This window comes from Anguilla anguilla, chromosome 8, assembly GCF_013347855.1.
Source record: "Anguilla anguilla isolate fAngAng1 chromosome 8, fAngAng1.pri, whole genome shotgun sequence".
Lineage (NCBI taxonomy): Eukaryota > Metazoa > Chordata > Actinopteri > Anguilliformes > Anguillidae > Anguilla > Anguilla anguilla.
Genome location: NC_049208.1, coordinates 47,242,091 through 47,263,793, shown reverse-complemented (window position 1 = coordinate 47,263,793; position 21,703 = coordinate 47,242,091). Strand labels below are relative to the sequence as shown.

Genomic DNA, 21,703 nt, shown 5'->3' with positions numbered 1-21,703 from the left:
TCTCATCTGTTCCTCTAGCTTTTCCCAATGGTAGAAATGTAAAACTAGCTACCAATATTAAATGTAATATACGATATGTAAAAATTAGCTAACGACAGTAACTGGTTAATTGGTGTTATTTACCAATGAACTGGGGTTCTTTAGCAATAGTTTTGAACAGATGGGTGTCATTTGCCAATTCAGCCAACACTAAATTTAAGCAACAGCCATTAGATATTTATATTGCTTGTAATGACTCCACAAAACTGTCTTGTCATGCTATGATGAAATGAAAAACAAAATAAAACCATGACAGGTTTGAAAGGACCAAATGATCTTCCTCGCTGATGCATGATGCATCTCAACAGATCCCGTTCAATTGCAGAAGCACCTCTGTAGGCCTACTTCAAAATGGCTGAAATGAGACCCGTGTCATTTCTACCAGTTCCACCAGTTAACACTTAAGTCTTCTGACCTCACCTTAGCTAAAAATGCTGAATGTGGACCTTTGCTAGATCCTCCTTCCATCCAGTATCTATATTCGCTTATACCTGGTCAGGGTCGCGGGAGGTGCTAGAGCCCATCCCAGCAAGCATTGGGGAAAAAGCAGGAATACACCCTGGACAGGTGATCAGCCACACTCACCACTCACTCACACACTCACTCACACACTCATACCTATGGATAGCCTCGAAAAAACCTACCCACTGAGAGGAAACCAAAGCATAAGGACAAGGGGAGAACATGCCCACACAGAAAGGCCCAAGCTGAGATTCAAACCCAGGACCTTCTTGCAGTGAGGCAACAGTGCTACCCACTGCACCACCATGCTGCCCTCCTTTACTAGATGCAGTTATTGCATTTTAGAAGCCAACATGGACCCCAATGCTTATCAGAAGGCAGCTGGGGTCCCTCTGGCTTACCCACAACACTTTGCTCCACCCTCAAAATGCTGAAAATGACAGAGGGGAAGGGACAATGAACAGTCTACACCCAAAAAAATCACTCAGTTTAAATGGGGGAGACTGAGAGCAAGAAACGTGAGCATGGTAAATGGACTGCATTTATATAGCGCTTTTATCCAAAGCGCTTTACAATTGATGCCTCTCATTCACCCATTCACACACACACACTCACACACCAACGGTGAAAAGCTGCCATGCAATGTACCAATCAGCTCATTGGGAGCAATTAGGGGTTCGGTGTCTTGCTGAGAGACACTTCGACATGCCCAGGGCGGGGGATCGAACCGGCAACCCTTCGACTGCCAGACAACCGCTCTTACCTCCTGAGCAAAGAATATGGCCGTACATCAATAAACCTGGCTCATTCAATCCCTATTTCCTGTGCATTCTGGGTGCTCTTCTCGGTAAGTATTGTTCCAGCAACAATGAACTCAACTCAGTGGTATTCCAAGTGCTTATAATTGTAGAAAAAAAAACCATACAAATACTACCTGAAAAATTCTGTGCTTAGCTGATGATTAGGTGAAATGCCTAGTAGCTATAATCATGTCATTGAGTGAAGGAATTACAAATTACAGAAACATTCTGTATGAAGGTGTAAGAGAGGAATAAGCATTCTCTGGTTTAGTCTTTTTTATTTATTTATTTATTTATTTTGGACAACCTGAAAATCAGTGCAATAAGTGAAGCAATGGACTAGCATGCATGACGACGGAATTAACTGGCAACACAATGAAAACGAAGCAGGTGACAAGTGGCCATGTTAGCCCTCTCCTCCTTACCATTCAACGCACACATTGAGCAGTCATTACCAGGAGTAAATTTTGCCGTTAATTCTTCCCATTAACGGTATTCTGCACTCCCAGAATGAAATAGGTAGACGGCTCTCTGAACATGGCTAACCCTTCCAAACTCCTCAAATTGAGATGTAAAAATCTGCAAGAATACACAAAAGCTTCTTAAAACATTGTAATGTACTGCTATAATAGCATTTAACTATCGCAACTATCGTATGTTAAATTAAATTAAAACTCTTTCTGAAAACATCGAAGCTGCAACACAGCGCTGTGATTCTCTTTAGACCCAGCCATTTTATTTTACATGGCCTTCCGTTTAACACATCTGTTGGAAAACGGCTGTAGCCTATACTGTATGTGACATGTTTTCTAACGACAAGGTCGTTGTAGCACAACGAACTCGACGACGCTGAGGGGTGAAACAGCATCATTCGGTCTCGTTCTGCGATAACCGAAGCTCCCTCCACCGCAGGAGGTCCGCGGTTCCGAGTCTGCGTCCGCGTGACTCCGCGCAAGGTCATCTCATCGCCTCAGGAGGAATCAAACGTTCAACTGATGGTGCAACATTTTCTTCTTTGATATACATTCTAATATACTAGCCCTCACCACAAGGTGCTTTTCGCCATGTAATAAGAGTGACATAGAAAATCGGAGCAAATATTTCACACCCATCCCCCAATCATCACACTCACGCGATGCGAAGGTTTAAAACAATTTGGAATTTTCATACCCGCCATACAGTTGCATTCAAAAATAAATAAATGAATGAATGAACAGATAAATAAATAACGCCACCCACGCAATTTTCACCCAAATAGACCGAAAATATGCAATGTGAGCAACCCCTAATTAGACAGCGGTGCATACCCTTCTCTGCCATGATGTGCTTAAACGAATATTCACAAAAGCTAGATAAATAAGAAGTCAGGGGTTGTGTACATTAATTGGCTAGATTAAAGATGCAATACATTTACACAACGTTCTTGGACAATAAGCGCCCCAGGAACAAACAACAAATCAATTTATTCCACAGTCCTGGACGCCGTGGAATAAATATAGGACCTGCGTTATTACGCAAGAATGACTCGCTTGCAGTGGTACCCACATAGTATACGTCGCTTTTCAATACGCCCATTCGGTCTTCGTTAAATGAGAAGTTGGTATAAATGTCACGCGCGTTCCGTGCCTCTCCGTAGACCAAACTTAGCATATGCAAGTACGGGTTTGTGAAACAGTTTACCTCCTTACCAGTTTACGGAAGCAAACAAAAAAAAAGCTGAAAAAAGATAATTATTCAAATAAAATTGGCCACTGTTGCTCTCACGGAACGACACGTTCTGGAATACATCGGTGGCTTTGGCTGTGTGCAAAATGGCTACATGGTGAAAGCTTGTTATTACTGCTTGTACAGTCATTACCAGTCGGCTTATTATACAATCACTCAGCCCGCTGTTAGTTTCGTTGACGCAAAAATTACGGCGTAACCCTTACCTGTTTTTCAAAGGTCGCTTTGGCTGTCGTTTCAAAAAAAATCCGGCGTCGAGGATTTTTCCTGCAGGATGCGCGTGCCGTGGAGGTCCAATTAATGAGGGATGCTGCTTCTGCCTGCGCGCGGCTCGGGCTGAACACAAGCCGAGTGAGGAAAGATGCACGATGACAGTCGTGGTACCACACTGCATTGCCTTCCCCTTGGAGCACTCCCCCCCCCCCCCCCCCCCCCCGTTCTGTGGTTCAATCATGAGCAGGAACACACCACTCAAGCATCAAGGAGAGGGGCCGTCGCCGCGTTGCCAGTCATTAGCCCTTTAACATCGAACATGTTTTTCTCTCTCTCAAAGCGGCGTGTTGCTGTTTTTTCCGGCTATTGGCAAACCACGACTCTCCCCTTCATTTCACCCCCGACTTAGTCGGTTCCGTTCAACAGTTGTAAAATGACAGAATAATTTCTTGACAGAGAGCCAAATGCGTCAGAATATTAGATACGTATGTGCCCGCGTGAATATCAACAGATCAGCTGAAGTGCCCTTTGTTGACGCCCCGTGACAAGTTTGTGAACACAAACATTTGAATCATTTTAATCCCCAGTCGATCTGGCTACATTGATTGTTACTGTAAAAGGCGACAAATCGTAATCTGGTGCTACTATGCCTTGTAAAATTGGGAATGGGTCATTTTCTCGGGCCCCCATTCTTCTTCTTTAACGGACACGCCCTGGCACGTTCTAATTTTCCTCGATGGTGATTTGACGCCGTAGTAACTAAAATAACCTTGCAGTACCCAGATGTCTACGTATGTCCTAAAGAGCTCTTTGGAAACCCATTTTACGCAGCTCGTGGCCGCCAGGGAAAATGTGCGGATTGCACGACCGAACTCCACGGAGAATTCTATGATCATAAGAGCACGAGCAATTGCATAGATTATTCTAACATAGCTCAAACGCGTGCAATAAACTGAAATCACTGGGTAAAATCACTATAAAATGTAAGATTGTAATGTAAAAAAAATGTTAAAAATCAATGGTCTTTGCTTTGGTTAATTTACATTTGTTTCCATTTAATTCAGCTTGAAAACAAACAAAAACAGTATATATTTGAGATGAAAAGTGCCTCTAATTTTGTTATTGATGTTAAGATTACTGGGAATAAAAAGGGTGTCCACACACTTTGTCAAACACCTGCAAAAAAATGAATCAGGAAAATGTTTTGCATATGTGAAGATTATCTCATATCATTTCTTCCCCCTCATAAATATTAATGAGGCATTACCTAAGGACCCAGCATAAAATTACATAATCAATTTGTGTCATTGATTTGCCTTCCCGAATGTGATTGATTGCAGATTTCTTTGCAGTGAGACATTAGAATGGGGATTTAATGGGGCTGATAAAACAGGGCTGTTCTCAAATTTTGTGTCTTGGAAGTCACAAGAACTTGTCACATAATGTCCTCATAAGTATGTGTGTAAGCCGCATACAGGTCCTGCACCAAAACCATTGCATTTGCATGAGAAGAGAAATTTCATGTGTTCAGTGGCCTGGTCGGCAATACATACGGAAAATGGGTATTTTTCCTAGCCTTTGATAGAGACATATGGCGCTGGGTTTTGAGTGTGCACACCACGCACACACACACCACACACCACACACACACATGCACACACACATACATGCACGCACACACCCCTGCACACGTTAGCCTGTGAGCCGCGTGCATGAACTACACATTTCACCCCCTCAGATTGGGTCTGCATGAGCAATATTTCCATTCAAGTGGAGACATCTCCCTGAACAGAATTACAAATGCCAGCCACCCCCACTTCTATCCATCACGCACAGACACACGCACGCACTCACACCCACCCACCTACCCATGTCGCCATGCCAACCACAGGCTCCTCCCACCAGTGTGATGTCATCGGGCCAGATGATGAAGTAGCCGGTGGGGAAACGAGAGAGAGAGCATAGGAAATAGAAGGGAGAAAAAGAGAGGGAAAAGGGAGGGGGGGTGTGAGGGCTGTTATTTTTTACATTAGGCTGGGGGGGGGGGGGGTTAGGATTGGGCCGGGCACAGCTGGGTCGATTGTGCGTAGGGTTCCACGCCGCGCCGCGATTCGCCAGGCGTGGACGGGCGAGCCGCGTGCGCCATTTTCAAAGGGCGACGCTAATCAAGTGAGGCAGGCTCGTCTCCCCCACGCCGCTGCCTCGACATCCCAGCGGTGTGAGTGGCAGAGCATTACTTTGCTGGGATAAAAAGTGCGGGCACCAAGGCGCCATATAAATCAGATAACGGGGGCAGAAGGTGCTTCTGAGCCACTGCTAAAAACAGGGCGCAGAAACGAGGCTGTCACCCCTCGTCCTGAGGTGCCCCAACTGCATATGTGAGCAGGATTGCAAAAGGTTGGGGAGGAGGGGGTGGCGGAGGGGGTTGTTCAAATGCACAAGCATATCTCGGCGGCCAGAATCAGACCCAGCGGTGCACGGTCTAGATTTTCCCAGAATTCACCTTTGTTCACTATTGCAACACCCTGATGGAGATGGGACATATCCAATATTTCCTCCTCATACAGATGTCTTTAGACAATGGCATGGTCCATACATTTTGCTAAATAATATATTATAATGTTCTCAAGACTAGAAACAAACCTAGGATGGAAATATATTTGGTGGGGGGTCATTAAACAGCATTACTTGACCCAGGGCTACTCAACTGCAGGTCCGGCAGGCAGCAGTGTCTGCAGGTATTTGCTCCAACCATGCGCTACACCACCAGATTTCACCAATGAGCTCACTTCCTGAACCAAGAAAGCAAAATAATAAATGAAATCAAGGGGTTTAGTGCATTGATAGAGCAAATACCTGCAGACTCTGTGGTCCACAGAACCTGTAGTTAAGTAGTGTGGATTAACCCGCATAATATTCAGAGAGCAAGAAGTAAATATGAAAAAAAAAAAACAATTAACAAAAGCCTGTGCTGGCTAAGAAGGCCGGTTCTGCGATTAGCTTTGGCCGAACAATACTACACAGAAAGTGAGGAACGAGCAACACATTATAGTGATGGGCTTCAAGAAAAACGCTTCCAAAATAATCCATTGGAAGAAATCGCGCATCCACATTGAGTGTCCTTCACAGAAGGGCTTGAATGACAATCGGGCAGTCTGAGAAAGTATGCGGTCGCAGCGTACAGCTTGCAGAGGGAGCCTAGAAGACGAATTTCCGCCATCGTTCCGCTGCGTGCAGCCGGAGGCGGCGGAAACGGGTAGAAGTCGTTTGAGTCCAGATGGAGAGCGATCTCCTCAGAGGCAACAAACAGATGGGTCAAAGTCGCCAAGAGCACGCGCGGAGACGAGACCGAGAGAACCGCCTTCTGAATCATTTCAGCGATAACGGCGGTGCCGCACAATACTAGCTCCTACAAAAATACATTTTAATCGTTTTTTCGCCCCCAAAATTTCATTTTTGTTCCCAGTAGGTTTGCTTTATGGTCAAGTGTGCACATTCGAGTCTCCTGTAGAATTTCATCTCAGAAGAGCGCTGATTAACAGCATATACGACTATTCTTTATTCCCCACTTGTTTAGCTTTTAAAACTACAAATTACTCCAAACCCAATCAGTCACTGAACATCACTAATGGAATCACATCGTCATGAATGACTGATTGGTTGATTCGAAGTTAAATCTCACAACCGTACCAGGAAAAAAACTTATAATATAAAAAAACCCTTTAAATGTATTAGGAACTGGCCTATGCAAGCGTACTGCATCAAAAAGAACACAGTGATCCTCCGCAGTTTTAAAATGGTTAATATTTGAGTTTAGTTGGTGTCCCCTCTCAACCCACTTTCGACTTCTTGTCTCTTCAGTAAGCGCTTTGCTTCATCACAAAGCAGAATTGCTCCAGCCGGAGTGCAGTGCTAGCCCCCCGGAGAACCTCTTAACACTCAATTCTGCATTCGCTAAAACGCGCCGTTAAGCAAACTACACAAAACCGGCGTCTCCGCTGCCGCGTTTCTCAAAACCATGTCCTCGGGACCTGCTACGCAATTTGCTTCCATCTCCCAACCAAGCTGCCAGTAAATTAGGTTTGACTTGAGCCGTTAACCGAGCAGCGATCTCCGGCGCCCGGCCACTTAACCTGATACCAACGTTTTTTCTAAGCGATACGTGACTGAGGCTTCGAGGCACTGCGTGACCGTGAAGTGAAACCGTTCATTTAAACAAAAAATAAAATACCAGACACAAAACAAATCTGGAGCAAGAGTCTTGTTTCATGGCACTTAATTGTACACTTATTTATTCTAGGCTCTACTGTGCAGCACATGGCTCTTTAAAAAAATAAACTCAAATACTTGTCTGTGCATACACACAGCTTGTAATGGGCTCGAATGGACAGAGCCAGGATGCATAAATGTTGTTCTTTACACCTGTTGGTAGAAATACATGTCGAACTTGCGTTTGTAGCCACAAATTAAAGCTCAAATGCCCTAAGGCACACAGTAAAAGAGAGATCGGCCCTTAGATGACATGGCTCCTCCGACGAGCTTGTGCGAAAGATGACAGTACTGTACTTAAGACATAAGACAACAGAACAACTGGTTTTGCAGTAAAGGATGACCACGCAAACTGTTTTTTTTACATCTAAATGTGTTTCTACCCCACCACCATTTTGGAATGCTGAGCACGGTCCTCTCTTTGGAAAAAACACCGGGAGATAGCAGGCTGGCAGCATCGTCTACAAAAACAATCAGCCCACTATGACCTGAGTACTAAGGACGGAGTGTGGCACAGTGGGTAAGGAACTGCGCTTGTAACCGAAAGGTCGCAGGTTCGATTCCCAGGTAAGGACACTGCCGTTGTACCCTTGAGCAAGGTACTTAACCTGCATTGCTTCAGTATATATCCAGCTGTATAAATGGATACAATGTAAAGTGCTATGTAAAAAAAAAGTTGTGTAAGTCGCTCTGGATAAGAGCGTCTGCTAAATGCCTGTAATGTAATGTAATGACCCCCCTTACCCGAGCAGACACACTGCAGGTATGACTCCCCCTTACCCGAGGCAGGTGGAGCAGACACACTGCAGGTAAGACCTCCCCCCTTACCCGAGGCATGTGGAGCAGACACACTGCAGGTATGACTCCCCCTTACCCGAGGCAGGTTGAGCAGACACACTGCAGGTAAGATTCCCCCCCCCTGGCAGTAACTGGCGGCCCAAGGGTTCGTTTCACTGCACTGTGACCCCGCCTCCATCGTTAACCTGTTAACCCTTTCTGCTCTGCACCCATAATGCACCGGCACTCAGCTGAACGGCCCCATTCAAAACGAACCACTGACCAATAAAACCACACTCCTGCATACTGACAAACAGCCCAAACCCATTCAAACAGGAAGTCTTTGTATCCAGAGAACCAGAAGTCCCAGGGTGCACTGCTCCAGTGTGTTTGTAAACCAATGTCTTTTTTAAATGTACATAACAAAAAAGTTAGCGATAGCTGAATTGAAATCGGACAGGCATTCTTCACTTTCCATTCTCTAAATCATGAGTTATTGTGACTTATTTTGTTCTCTGGTGGAAAAAACAGTTTCACTTTAATTTCTCCTCCCAAGTAACTGACACAGAACCGTTTCGGAGAAGGAAAGCAGTTAACGGCCACCTTGTATTAAAACCTTTATTTCAAATCCTAACTCTGTACAATGGCAAAAACAAAAAACACAAAATGTCGAGACAAGGCAGCGACTCCTCCATAACCCAAAATAAAAACTTGCTGTAAAAGTGAAAACATGACCAGAAACTGGACAGAAAGTAAAAAGGAACGGAAACAGGGGGAGAGGAGGGGAGGGGGTTGGGCACTGGGGGGGTTTAAGGGGGCATTGGTCCTCTCATGGGGCCCCTCGGGGGCACCGGGGGCCGGGGGGGCATGGGCGGCCCCCTCTGGAAGCCGAAGGGGGGCGGGCGTGGCGGACCGCCTCCGTAACCTGGGGGGGGCATCGGAGGAGGGCCCCTCATCCCGGGAGGCATGGGCGGACCTGCGGGGCGGAGAACAGGTCAGGTGACTCCAGGCCGACTCCGACCATCGCTTCGCGCGTTGCGAACAGTCACACGGGAACAAAAACGTGTTTTACATTAGCGTGTGCGTTTTCAATCCGCAACGACACATCTTACACTGGACTGGTTCAATTATAACGGGGCGGGGACACACTGATTTAAAAAAAGCTTGCTTCACTCTTTGCAGCAATAACGGATATGATGTCATGTAGTTTGGTAAATGGTAAATGGACTGCATTTATATAGCACTTTTATCCAAAGCACTTTACAATTGATGCCTCTCGTTCACCAGAGCAATTAAGGGTTAGGGGTTGGGTGTCTTGCTCAAGGACACTTCGACACGCCCCGGGCAGGGGATCGATCCGGCAACCCTCCGACTGCCAGACAACCGCTCTTACCTCCTGAGCTATGTCGCCCAAGATGGGCAAGAGGGAAAACTTAACTAGTCTAGAACGGTTGCAGGTTTGTAGTATAGCTACCACTCAGCTGCTAAATTCAACTTCTCTTCCACGAGTTCAAATCAGTCTGGGGCAACTAGCGGACATTTCCGTAGAGGTTACAAAGCTACCTGACTATTCCAGCTAACAGCTTTTCATAGCTAGCCTTAATGTATCACAGGCGAATGGTACCTAGCTAAAGTAGCCAAGTACCAATCAGAAGTGATACACTGAATTTAGCAATGAACTGCTATTGGCTAGTATCGCCAGGCCCAACTTTCACAGAAAAATGAATTGTCATCCAGCGTCGTTTTGCAGCGGCCTCTAATTTGGCTGCTTTTTAAAACGACTTTTGTTTCTGTAACCTTGCACAGATGTGTCACGTAGCACTGTATGCTGGGGCACAGCCGGCGTCCATTTTGAATTTCGCCAAGGTCATGAAAGAAGCATTTCTAGTGCTTCTTCCATGTTCCCACAAATTCGCGAGTCAGAGTGCAGCACAGTTGAACTTCAACGGAAGACGAGGGGGGAATCTGCATCGCAACCAGAAATTACAACGTCAATTCGCCCTTTGTGCAGTTCGGAATGAAAGTGAATGGTGAGCAAAGTAAACATTTGCACTTTTCTGTCAATGTGATGTCCCCCAAAGCCCAATCCTGTTCACAGATAATACAGGCCTGAGAAAAAGCTTTAGAAGATTAGCCTTCCAGAGCACAGCATGTTTTTGCACCGCCTCTTTGATAGTTTTAATGGACTCAAGAACGTTTTAAGCGTCTCATCTGTTCTGCAGCAAAAATCTGTAACAATAAGCCTGCTATTATTAGTATTACTGGTAAGTTATTAGTATGTAATTTGTTTTACTTGTGAGAGAGGATCTTATGGTTCAAAGCTCCTGACTGGCTTTAAAATTTTTTAAAAAAAAGTATAATACCACTGTGGTTTTACTGTAAGGAAAACCCTATCGAATGCATACTGCTAACATTAAAAATGGCGGTGTAGGTATGTACATTTAAAAACAAAACTGCCTCCGATCCAACAGGGGGCAGCAGAGGTGCACTTACCCATGGGCGGACCGAAGGGTCCTCTGGGCGGCATGCCCATGTGGGGGGGTCCGTGCGGGGGCATGCCCGGGGGCGGGGGGGCCCGGTGCTGGTTGGACCCAGGAGGAGCCGGTGGGGGGGGCACCATCCCTGGGGGGCCGGGCGGGGGCATGGGCATCTGGGGCATTCCTGTGTGCCACGGGGAACAGAGCGAGTGAGTGAGAGAGAGACAGAGAGATAGAGAGAGAGATAGGGAGGGAGGCAGGGAGAGAGGGAGCATGTGTGTGAGAGAGGGAGGGAGGGAGAGAGCATGTGTGTAAGACAGCAACAAACAGAAAGTGAGTAAGAGAGAAAGGGAGAGAGAGGGAGAGAGAAAGAACGTGAGAGACAGAGAAACAGAGATGGAGAGGGAGAGATCAAGAGACAGAGGGAGTGAGATAGCATGACAGAGAGCGAGAGAGAGAGAAAGTGAGAGCGCGAGGAGTAGAGAGGGGAACACAGAAGGGCACTTTTTCATTGGCAAAGCTTCGCTTGTACTATTATTTGTTTTTTCCTTCAGTTGTTTTTGCCTAGAGAAGCACTCGGATCTTTCGCTGAACTAAGACCAGCCGTGCGGCGTGTCCCCAGCATCAAAATCACCATCACCCACAGTCCTTCACCCACACGGTCTTTAATACACGGCAAGATCCTGTTTCAAGCACCATTTAAAACATAAAACAGCTGGAACAGACTCTCCTAGACTGGATGTCCATGAAACACTACTGCCCTAAATTCCTAAATGGCAAGACAGGGCCGGAGACCTTACCTGGGGGGTGCATGCCGCCGGGGGGGAACGGAGGCGGTCCCGGCGGGGGTCCCCCTCCCCCTCCCTGGGGTCCTGGCGTCCCGGGGGCTGGGGGCATGGGCATGCCGGGGGGCATTCCGGGGGGCATGGAGCCCGGGGGCGGAACAGGGGGGAACGCACCGGGAGGGGGCAGACCTGCGGACACAGGGTAAGAGTCAGGGAGACAAAGAAAAAAACCTGTGCCTGCAGACACAGAGTAAGAGTCAGGTTTTCACTTCACTTATCCCAGCCTTTCCCACTATGAGCGAAACAGCTAAACTGATCCCAGTTCAGCCTCTACAGCACTCAGACGCTCTAGAACTGAGGGCCCGGGAAGGACAGGCGCGAAGACGGCGAACACGAAAGGGGAAAGGGGGGCGAGGTTCGGCGACTCACCGGGCATGGGAAGCGACGCCCCGAGCGAGGTGATGACGGGCGCGGGGGCGGAGGGCGGCGGGGGCGCGTCGGCGAACAGCTGGTGGGGCCGGTCGGCCTGGGACAGCGGGTTCTGGGCCGCCAGCAGCCGCTCGGCGGCCGAGCCGTGCCGCTCGCCCTTGGAGTCCTTCTTGAAGGCGTAGGAGACGGTGATGGGCCGGTTGCACAGGTACTGGCCGTTCATGGCCTCGATGGCGGCGTCCGAGGCGTCGAAGCTGGCGAAGTTGATGAAGGCGTAGCCCTTGGAGTTGCCCGTGTCCGGGTCGCGCATGATCTTGGGCGTCTGCAGGATGACCCCGAAGGCGCTGAAGGTGTCGTACAGCAGCTTCTCGTCGATCTCGGGGTCCAGGTTGCCGATGAAGATGTTGGCGCCCACGTCCAGGTTCTTGTTGTGCGCCGAGGCCTTGTTGACGCGGATGGGCTTCCCGTACAGCTTGATCATGTTCATGATCTGCAGAACACAGCCACGCGTCAGGAGGGAAGACCCACCGACTCTGAACAACCGCCTCCTCAGTCTACACCTCAGCGCCATTTAAAAAATAAATACATAACCACACAAATACTCCTCCTCTAAATTTACACTGCTGAGCTTGTACCTGAACAACAGCACCTATGTGATAGTAACTCCGTCCACCTGGAGCTCCAGTGCTGGCTTGCTTACCATGTTAAATGCACGTTTTGTTAGTCCCTTTGGCTAAAAGCATCGATCACAGAGTATCCAGCACTGTGTCACACCTGGACTTCAGCAACTAGGGGGACTCTGGACTACTCTGAAAAGTAGGAAAAGGCTTTTTTACCTTTATGGCATAATCGGCATCCTCCTCACTCAGAAACTCCACAAAGCCATAGCCTGAAAGAGAGGAGAATAAAAATTAATATCCACAGCATTTTGGATTCATGGAATACCAGATTTTGCTCAGAGACACATAATGTACCATTCTAAATATGGAGTTGCTTAAACACCAGGGTATTTTCATAAGGATTTGTAACTAGTCATTGTTCCACTGTATTTGGTAGCCTAAAACTAGGACTAGTATTGAAGCACACAATGGGCTTTCCCACTGCATGCACCTGGCATGCACCCCCTGCCATCCGGGTTAATGGTTCTCGCTCGTCCCTACCACAAAGCTTCTCCACCCTAGCTCCCCAGTGGTGGAACGAACTCCCTGTCCCTCCAGGCAACCACTCCCTCATTGCCAATCTTCCGCCATGGTCTGAAGACTCATCTCTTCAAACTATACCTGGACTAAATAACTATCACCACTCTGCAGGGCACTCCCAGTCTGGGATCATTTTCATCACTTAAATCCAACTCTCATGCTACACATGTACTGTACCTCCTGTGCCACTTTCATGTACCTCCATCCAGCCCTTATATTGTACTTTGTATCATTATCTTGATGTTGTAGCTTGTCATGCCTCCTAGTTTGACTTGGCATAGGCTTAGGTCACAGAGTAATGTTTACTGTGTGAACTGGACTTAATGTGTTCATGGCTATCAATTATTGCTACCAAATGAGTATTGTACCTCGTCGGACCTGTGTTTCATAGTTGTTCCAATGTTCTTCGGTATGCACTTATTGTATGTCGCTTTGGATAAAAGCGTCTGCCAAATAAATGTTATGTAACGTACTGCAGCAGAAACAATCAAATGAACAAAAAGAATACGCTAATGACCTATAACTAGAACAGCCAAACAAACAGCATTAGGACTCAGGGATGCCAGAACACGTTGCGGAACACACTCACCCTGGTGCTGGCCGGTGACCCGGTCCTTGGGCATGTGAGTGTTCACGACCGGCCCCGCCTGCAGGAACAGCTCCCACAGAAGGGGTTCCGAAACCTTCTCGTCCAAACCGCCCACGTACACCGTGGCATCTGCGGGGGGTGGGGGGTGGGGGGGGGGGGGAGAACCGGTCAGTCAGTCTTACCATAACAACATACTGGATACTTCGCCGGTGCACACCTTGGAGATCGCTCAGTGCAGTAAAATACAGGACACTATTTTATTTTAGTTTAGAGGAGTAACAAATTAATAAACCTTCATTGCTAGCCAAGGAAGATCTATAATATCCGTACTGAGAATTCCATCTTTAACCAGCCTAAGTTGATTTAAGCTGCGTTTTCCACACTTGCTGGTTTTAGCTGGTCGAGCAGTTATATAGTCAACCAGTCTGTAGCAGTTTGGCCACCAGCTTACTTTATAAGCATAACCAGCCACAAAACAGTTATGACTATCTTAGAATCCCAGCTGGTCTTAGATGGAATTTTCAGCAGGGATAGCGAACTTTGTTCTAGGAAAATAAAATGCACGGCTCTAAAATGAACAGCTCACTATCCCAACAGCGCGGTAGCAAACGAATTGGTTCTGAATAATTTTCAGGCAATATACAGCGCACGTCCCCAAAACACATTGTATGGTTAGGTGGACAGTTATGTATGTAGTAAGAGATCCGATTAATGTTAGGTCGATTCAACTACCAAATCTAAGATACTTCAGGTTGTAGCTACAACTGCTCGTAATCTAAAACGACCATCCAATTATAAACCTGTACAGTCATGGTTATACAGCAGGTACGAGTGACCGTAATAGCAGCAATGTGTTCTGCTTCAAATTTCTCAATTTGAGAACCTTGCGAATTCCTTTATTCTTCAGCTAGTTAGCTAACTAGCTAGCTAGCTAGCTAGCTAACATTACCCAACACATTAGCCGGTAGCCGATCTACTTTATAATGCCCCATAGTACTAACAAAACGACACAATTTCAGGCACCCCCTTCAATAAACATAGTCTCACTCATTGAGACACAATACATGCATTTCTTTCATTTAAACGTATGCCTTACCCTGATTTCGTTCCGAAATTGGTCCTGCCGCCATGATAGCCTCGGCGTGCTAACGTCGTAGGGCGGAAGTGTTTCAACTGTTCTTCGGTGGATTTTTCGGGTCGAGACTCGTGTGCATTCGCCCCCTACCGTTCCGGAGAGTGCAGTGCATCGTTCCAGTAATCTACAACCAACCCGGATGAAATCATACTGTTATGGATGATCATACAAACATGGTGACAGGTAGCAAGCACAGAAAAACCTTGACAATGTACAGACTCAGCACAGCCTGGTCATCGAAAAAGGCGGATACAGGCAGACCTGGCTGCTGAAAGAGGACAGACTGTGCTCACACTGCAGTCAGGGAGCGGTGGAGACAGAGCTACAATCCCTCACAACATGTAAAAATTAACACAACATAAGGGAGAATTTCTACCTCAAGTTCATAAAAATATACCCAGAATTTAAAATTTTAAATAACCACCCTATTTATTAGGGAAACATGCATTGGACAAGCCGCAAATTACGTAACAGCTTGCCAGAAACAGAGAGACAACCAGTGAGCATATTAGGATAGGCCTATATGTGTCTGTACACCATATGACTAGATTTATGTTTATGTGCTCAATTGTATATGTTCTGTTCTGTGCTTTTGCAACACAAGATATGTCTTGTCAGCCAATAAAGCATTTTGAATTTGACTTTGAGTGAGAACGAGGAGAGAGAGATGGGAGGGGGAGAGAGGAGAGAGAGAGAGGAGGGAGAGAGCAGGAAAGGGAATGAAGGGAGAGAGAGAGGTGGGGGAGAAAGAGAGTAGAGAGAGCAAGGGCAAGAGAGAGAGAGGGAGGAAGAGAGATGGGGAGAGAGAAAGGAGAGAAAAGAGAGAAAGAGATGGGGAAAGTGAGGAGAGGTTAGAGGAGAAAGAGTGAGAGAGAGAAAAGGAGGAACAGAGAGATGGGGGAGAGAGGAGAGAAGACAGAGAGAGATGGGAGAGAGAGAGAGAGGACAGAGGGGAGAGAGAGAGAGAGAGAGAGAGAGAGAGAGAGAGAGCAACTTGCCATAATCAGCTCTCTGCATAGAGTGTCCTTCTACTAAAATAGGTCATTCCTTCTGCAGCATTTCTGCCGATTCTAAGTCATCATATTTGAGTATGAAAAAGTTATAACAAAGTCAATGCAGCCCAGCATTTTTTACATATTTCTTGAGTTTGATTCTTTTTTTTAAAACTATATAACCTTGCCCCATTGCTTTGACTGTGTGGTGTTTGACAACACTGTGGATAACGGTCAGCTCCGGTCAGCTCCTAAGATAAGGTTAAGCTTGTGATTGTTGCATTGTGGATAAAAACCCACTTCAGTTTTCTGAACTCAAACAGATTCAAGATCCTACAGGGTCTCACTGCAGTGGTGATGTCACCCATTGTGACATCACATTATCATCCCCCCCCCCCCCATTCCTGGGTGGTTTTCCCATTGAGCGGATAGAGTTCAGTGGGTTCTTCTCACTCATTTTGTATGCCCCCCCTCCCCCTTTTTCTGCAAGAAAAAAAACCCAGAATATTTTGCAGCCACTTCAAAGTTCCACACATCATGACACTGCCCATAAAAGGAAGAATCTGAGGACCCAGTAGTGTCCCAGGCATTCCTAAAGCGGTATTCTGTTTTTATCCTTGATGTTTCTCGCACTGATGCAGTTTTTGCACACAACGAAAAATGCCTCAATGTCTTTTACACTGAACTAATAAGGATAAATATTGTTATATATATATTTCAAGTCTTGCTTGCTCACAAGGCATAATGAGTACGCAAAGCATAACAAATTGTTGAAGTCAGGAAAACTTCTGAAATTTTCGAAAATGTAGTTTTGAAAATGTACCTGCAAAATTGTGAACTGTAAAATACTGAATTTCAATGGGCACAAATCCAGTGTGTTAAAAGGCTGGTGCATCAAACCTGTGCTCACTGAACAGGAGGAGGAAAAATTTTACACAAAATCACAAAAAATTACTCTGCTTTCATCAAAGAAAAAGAAGTATTTAATGAAATGGATAATCTGCTTTAGATCATAAAAATGGAAAGACATGGAAATAAAGACTGTTAACAGATCTTTCTGCCTTTCATTATGGACACTAGAATAGTCCTACCAGAAAACGTCACGTTATCCCAGCCATTTCTCACAATGCAGTCAAGGTACAAATTCAGATTATCCACGAAGCAAACATGCCCTCTAGTGTACCGTAAAGGAACTACATAACAAATTGACAAACCAAACCAGCAGCTCCGTGTTTTCGTGCTGTTCTGCGGGGGGGAGGCACCTGTCCCTTTTGCCCCAAGTTCCCAATGTGCCCCTGTGATTTCATTAAAACTATTCAAAGTTACTTGTTAATTACTGTTGCTCTCATTCATTTTCATTCATTTTGGTAAAGTACAGTATATTCTGTATAATAACTGGATGATGTCAAACAGTTTTTCTAGTTTGGTGTGGCCATTTCTCACTTTGAGCACCTGCCCCTCAAAAGGTCTCTGCATACGTATGGACCTGAAAAAGAATTAAAAAGTTGCAAGTGCAAAACTTATAAAAGTAAGTTTGCAAATAACCACAGTGCCGTGAAAAGTATTTGCCCCCTTTCTCGATTTTCTCTATTATTGCATACTTGTTACACTGAATGGTTTCAGATCTTTAGACAAAATGTAATATTACACAAAGGGAAGTTAACACAAAAGGGAGAAAGCACAAAACACATTTTGAAAAATGATTATTTCATTTAGTGAAAAAAAAGTAATCAAACACCCATATAACCCATGTGAAAAAGTAATTACCCCCTTAAACCTAGCAGCAATAACTGCAGCCAAAAGCTTTCACATCGCCGTGGAGGATTTTAGCCGGCTCTTCTTTGCAGAACTGCTTTAATTCAGACAAAGAGGTAGGTTTTCAAGCATTAACTGCTCGTTTCAGGTCCCACCACAGCATCTCTACTGAGTTCAACTCAGGACTCTGACAAGGCCACTCCAGAACTTTAATTTTGTTTCTTCTCACCCATTCAGATGTGGACTTGCTTTTGTGTTTTGGATCATTGTATGGTTGCATAACCCAATTACACTTCAGCTTCAGCTCATAGACAGATGATTTTTCTGGTCTGGAACAGAGCAGAATTCATGGTTCCTTCAATAATGGTAAGTAAGTAATAATGGCAATGGCAGGTCCTGAGGCCACAAAGCTCTTCCATGAATCCCACTATTTCACATGAGTGATTTGGGTGTTTGATAACATTTCTCATTAAATAAATGATTTAATAATAATTTAAATAATGTGTTTTGTGCTTACTCAGTTTCCCGTTGTCTGATATTTCACTCCTTCAAAACACTGCAAATGCAGCAGTTTTATGTAGTGGTTTTATGCAGAGATTTTTAATGTCCTGCCTAAATCATAAGGCAAGTCATTGTTGGTCTATATTTTATATTCATCAGGCATTAAAAAAATAATTTTCTGTCTAATATTTCATTTTATTTTACCTTGTCTTTACTGGATCACGTGAATTATAAACTACAATTTCAAGAATTTTTAAGCATTTCCATATCTTTTTCTCAATCCATTAGAATGGTTCTACTCACACCAAAAAGGCTGTTGGTAAGATCAACATTATAGCATAAGTACCGGCTAATTATGGGAACACTACCTTTAACTGAGCCCTATATAATGCAGTAAAAAATGTAAAGGAGGCTTTATTAAAAATAACAAGTAGCCTGGATTACTTAAAATCTTGAGTTAGGCAAACAACGGATTTTCGGTTTTCATACTTCTGTATGAAGCTGTTATGACCGCATATAACCACTTATTATATAATTTACCTTCAATCTTGTGCAAATTTGAAACAAAATCTAGAGGTTATGTATTAGTCGTTCAATATCTATGAGAAACGGCAAATTTTAAGTTGCATAGGGTATTATTTACTATGTACTTTCATATCCCCCCGCCCTTTCACAAATTAATTTTATAGGAACTACAGGAACAAAGTAGAACGACTGAATTTACAAAAATGTTCGCGGATTGGGAGTGCCCCACAGAGTGGTGATAATTAGTTAGTCCAGGTATAGTCTGAAGAGACGAGTCTTCAAACCACGTCGATTAGTAATTATTTATATGTGGATACATCTATGGCCTACATTATCTTCTGAGAAGTCCATCAATTCGCAGAGGTTGCAAAGCATTCCAAATGAGCGTGGTTATATATAGGCCTGACACCAGCGATCGATAGGGGTGATATTTGCAATTAAATGACAGATATGCTAAAGATAGCGGGAATGAAGTATACTAGTCACACAATATTCCAAGGGGCCATAATCACGCCCGTCGTCCGATTAACTGGCCTCATATTTTAGCCACCTAAATGCATAGTCAGTTTAACTTGGCTCGTAATTTTGAAAAATGTGAACTGACATAAAATAAATTTAAAACCGCAGAAGCGATTAACTGTGTACGTCGATGCATTTTCTCTGATTGATGATTGCAGAATAGATATGAATCCAGCTCAGACCTGGCTGTACCGGTTTGGGAACGAGTTTTGGCCTCCAAGTCCTTCGGATTTAGAAGGAGTTCGTTTGCTCCAAGCGGTCGCCCTTTTGAATCTGATTTCTGTTCTCTGTATACCTTGAAGTTGGCAGGTTGAGTCAAAATCGGTAGGTTTATAGCCTATTATGAGATGGGACGTACGGATGGGACCATTCGTTGTCATTAGGATCTTTAAAACGCATTATTATCACAAACCATATTATCTTGCTCGAGGCATTTTGGCACGGTAAAAGTATGGTGGAAAGTATATTTTTATATACGAGGACGTGACAGCAGGGGACCATGAGAGGTGTCGCCGTGTCGGCATGGAATTGCTACGGAGGATCTCATCGTGTCTCGGCTTTGACTGTCTGAAGCGCGCGCCGCCATCCACGCCGACGCCGAGGTGTGTAAATACCGAGTTGGTTGGACTTAATGTCCAAAAAGTACACCAGCATGTTTTTATGCATCTGTTTGATCGTACGGATGGGAAGGGTAGCCTAAAATAGGTGTTTGTGGGAGAATTCTCCTGACGCAAGTGGTAATACCACGGGCAAGAGCTGCAATTGAAAGGTGAGTTATTTTTCAACATACATATAAGCAAGTTTAACCTAATTTGAGAATAGTTATCAACACAATGGGTATATGCGATTTTAGCGTTTACTGTCCATTTACACTCGTCAGTGAAGTCTACTGTGTCTTGCTGTGTTGAAGTTGCAAGAGTATTTCAGCCAAAAAGCGACAGGATTGCACAAATGCGGTCGATCTGCTGCGCGCTCAGTTTCGGTATGGGAGAGGTTGTCTTAAGGAATTCCAGGCTGTTAACGTGAACTGAAAACATTTCAGTGCTAACTGCTCCTGAGCACCTGGGTTCAATTAAATCTTTCGTGAATGAAAGACGTTTATGAACATGTGTTCTTACTGAACAGGAGCGGGAAACATGCCTGTTGCCCACAGTATGTAGCGAGCTAGCGTAAAAGTCAAAGTAAGTAGGCTAAATAAAAGTAGTCCACATACGTGACGCATTAATGTAGGCTACTTATGCTACAAATTAGAGCCACTTACCTCAGATTGCGTCGGCAGGCCTACATAGTATGATTAAATTTCTTCATCATATCCTTAATTACATGTACAGTGGAGTAAGACTAGCCTACGTGAAGGAATGAGCGCAACGACACACATTAATCATCCATTAATAGTCTCGTGCAAAAAACGTATATTCAGAAATTATTTCCTCTGTAAACTTTCACTGATTGGCGGTAATTCCGTAAGAAATTATGGGAAAAATTTTTTTTCAGTGAGCCACCGACCTGTTCTGCCCATATCGACATAAAGCAGTTCGTCCAGTGGGTATAATTTAGTCAGCGGTATCGTATTATCGACTGGATTGTAAAAACGTTGTTTGTACTTGTTGCACTCGTCTCTGCATTGGAGTCAAATGCGTCCGTGATTTAATGAGTGTAGCACCTGTTCTTCTAGCCTTGTTGTATGTAGGCCTACTCTCCAGATAAGAACATAAGCCAAATGCCTTAAGGAAAATGCAAATTCAGAAAACCTTATTAAGTATGCAGCCAAGCAGTAAACGCGTTGAATGTTAATTCAGCTTCAGTGGCCTTTTACGGTAATGTTATTGTATCACTGTGTCGGCTGCAGTAACGTATCAGGGCGAGAGAACTGGGCTCGTTACGCCAACGTTGCGAGTTTGATTCCAATGGGGCACTGCCACTGTACCCTTGAGAAAGATACTTAACATGAATTGCTTCAGTAATCTATCTAGCTGTATAAATGGATTGCACATTTAAAAAAATAATCTGTGGCCATTGCTCTGGATAAGAGCATCTGTTAAATGACTAAATGTGACAAAGTTTATATGAGTCAAGCTGGGATCATATTTACTCTGTCATAGTTGATTTAACACTGTACATTTTTCTCTGAATGCAGGACTATATGCATACGTATTAATGAAGGAACTGTTCCATAAAGTATTTGATACTGTTTTAAGGCTCAAAGATTCTGCTCTTGCTTAAATTCGCTTGTTAAACCAGCGTCGCTGCTTTCAGATTTTTGGCAGCCCTACAAACGCAGATGTCTGTGACTGACTGCCTGACTGAGTGATGAAGTTATACCATTGGTCGGTCGAGTTATGAAGTTACACCATTGGTCGGCCGGATCATGTGTGTTCAGGGCCGGCCCGTGGCATAAACTGTCTATGCGGTTGTTTAGGGCCACAACCGCAGGGGGGCCACACGACCACGAGGGGGGGGGGGGGGGGGGGGGCACGGGATCCAATGTTTATCTAAGGTAAATAATGTTATT

The 21,703-nt window shown here is 44.9% G+C and overlaps 2 protein-coding genes across 4 annotated transcripts in view; both read right to left on the bottom strand.

The window, feature by feature from the left end:
- Positions 1 to 3,438, bottom strand: part of LOC118233575 (synaptic vesicle glycoprotein 2A-like) — a 55,994-nt gene extending 52,556 nt beyond the window's left edge. For both annotated transcript variants that reach the window (XR_004766537.1, XM_035429334.1), the window contains exon 1: positions 3,233 to 3,438. The gene's annotated coding sequence lies outside the window, so the exon portion shown is untranslated. The remainder of the gene's footprint in view (positions 1 to 3,232) is intronic.
- Positions 3,439 to 8,858: 5,420 nt separating this feature from the next.
- Positions 8,859 to 20,864, bottom strand: sf3b4 (splicing factor 3b, subunit 4). 2 transcript variants are annotated; one of them, XM_035428163.1, is made up of 8 exons: positions 20,453 to 20,864; positions 14,861 to 15,023; positions 13,765 to 13,893; positions 12,813 to 12,865; positions 11,977 to 12,466; positions 11,563 to 11,736; positions 10,779 to 10,946; positions 8,859 to 9,261 (listed from the first exon to the last, which is right to left on the bottom strand). In XM_035428163.1, the coding sequence occupies exons 2-8, from the start codon at positions 14,892 to 14,894 to the stop codon at positions 9,095 to 9,097; spliced, it is 1,215 nt and encodes a 404-aa protein (XP_035284054.1). In that variant the 5' UTR covers positions 14,895 to 15,023; positions 20,453 to 20,864; the 3' UTR covers positions 8,859 to 9,094. The 2 variants fall into 2 exon arrangements, with proteins under 2 accessions (XP_035284054.1, XP_035284055.1); XM_035428164.1 differs by lacking the exon at positions 20,453 to 20,864 and having other exon boundaries at positions 14,861 to 15,028.
- Positions 20,865 to 21,703: the final 839 nt, after the last annotated feature.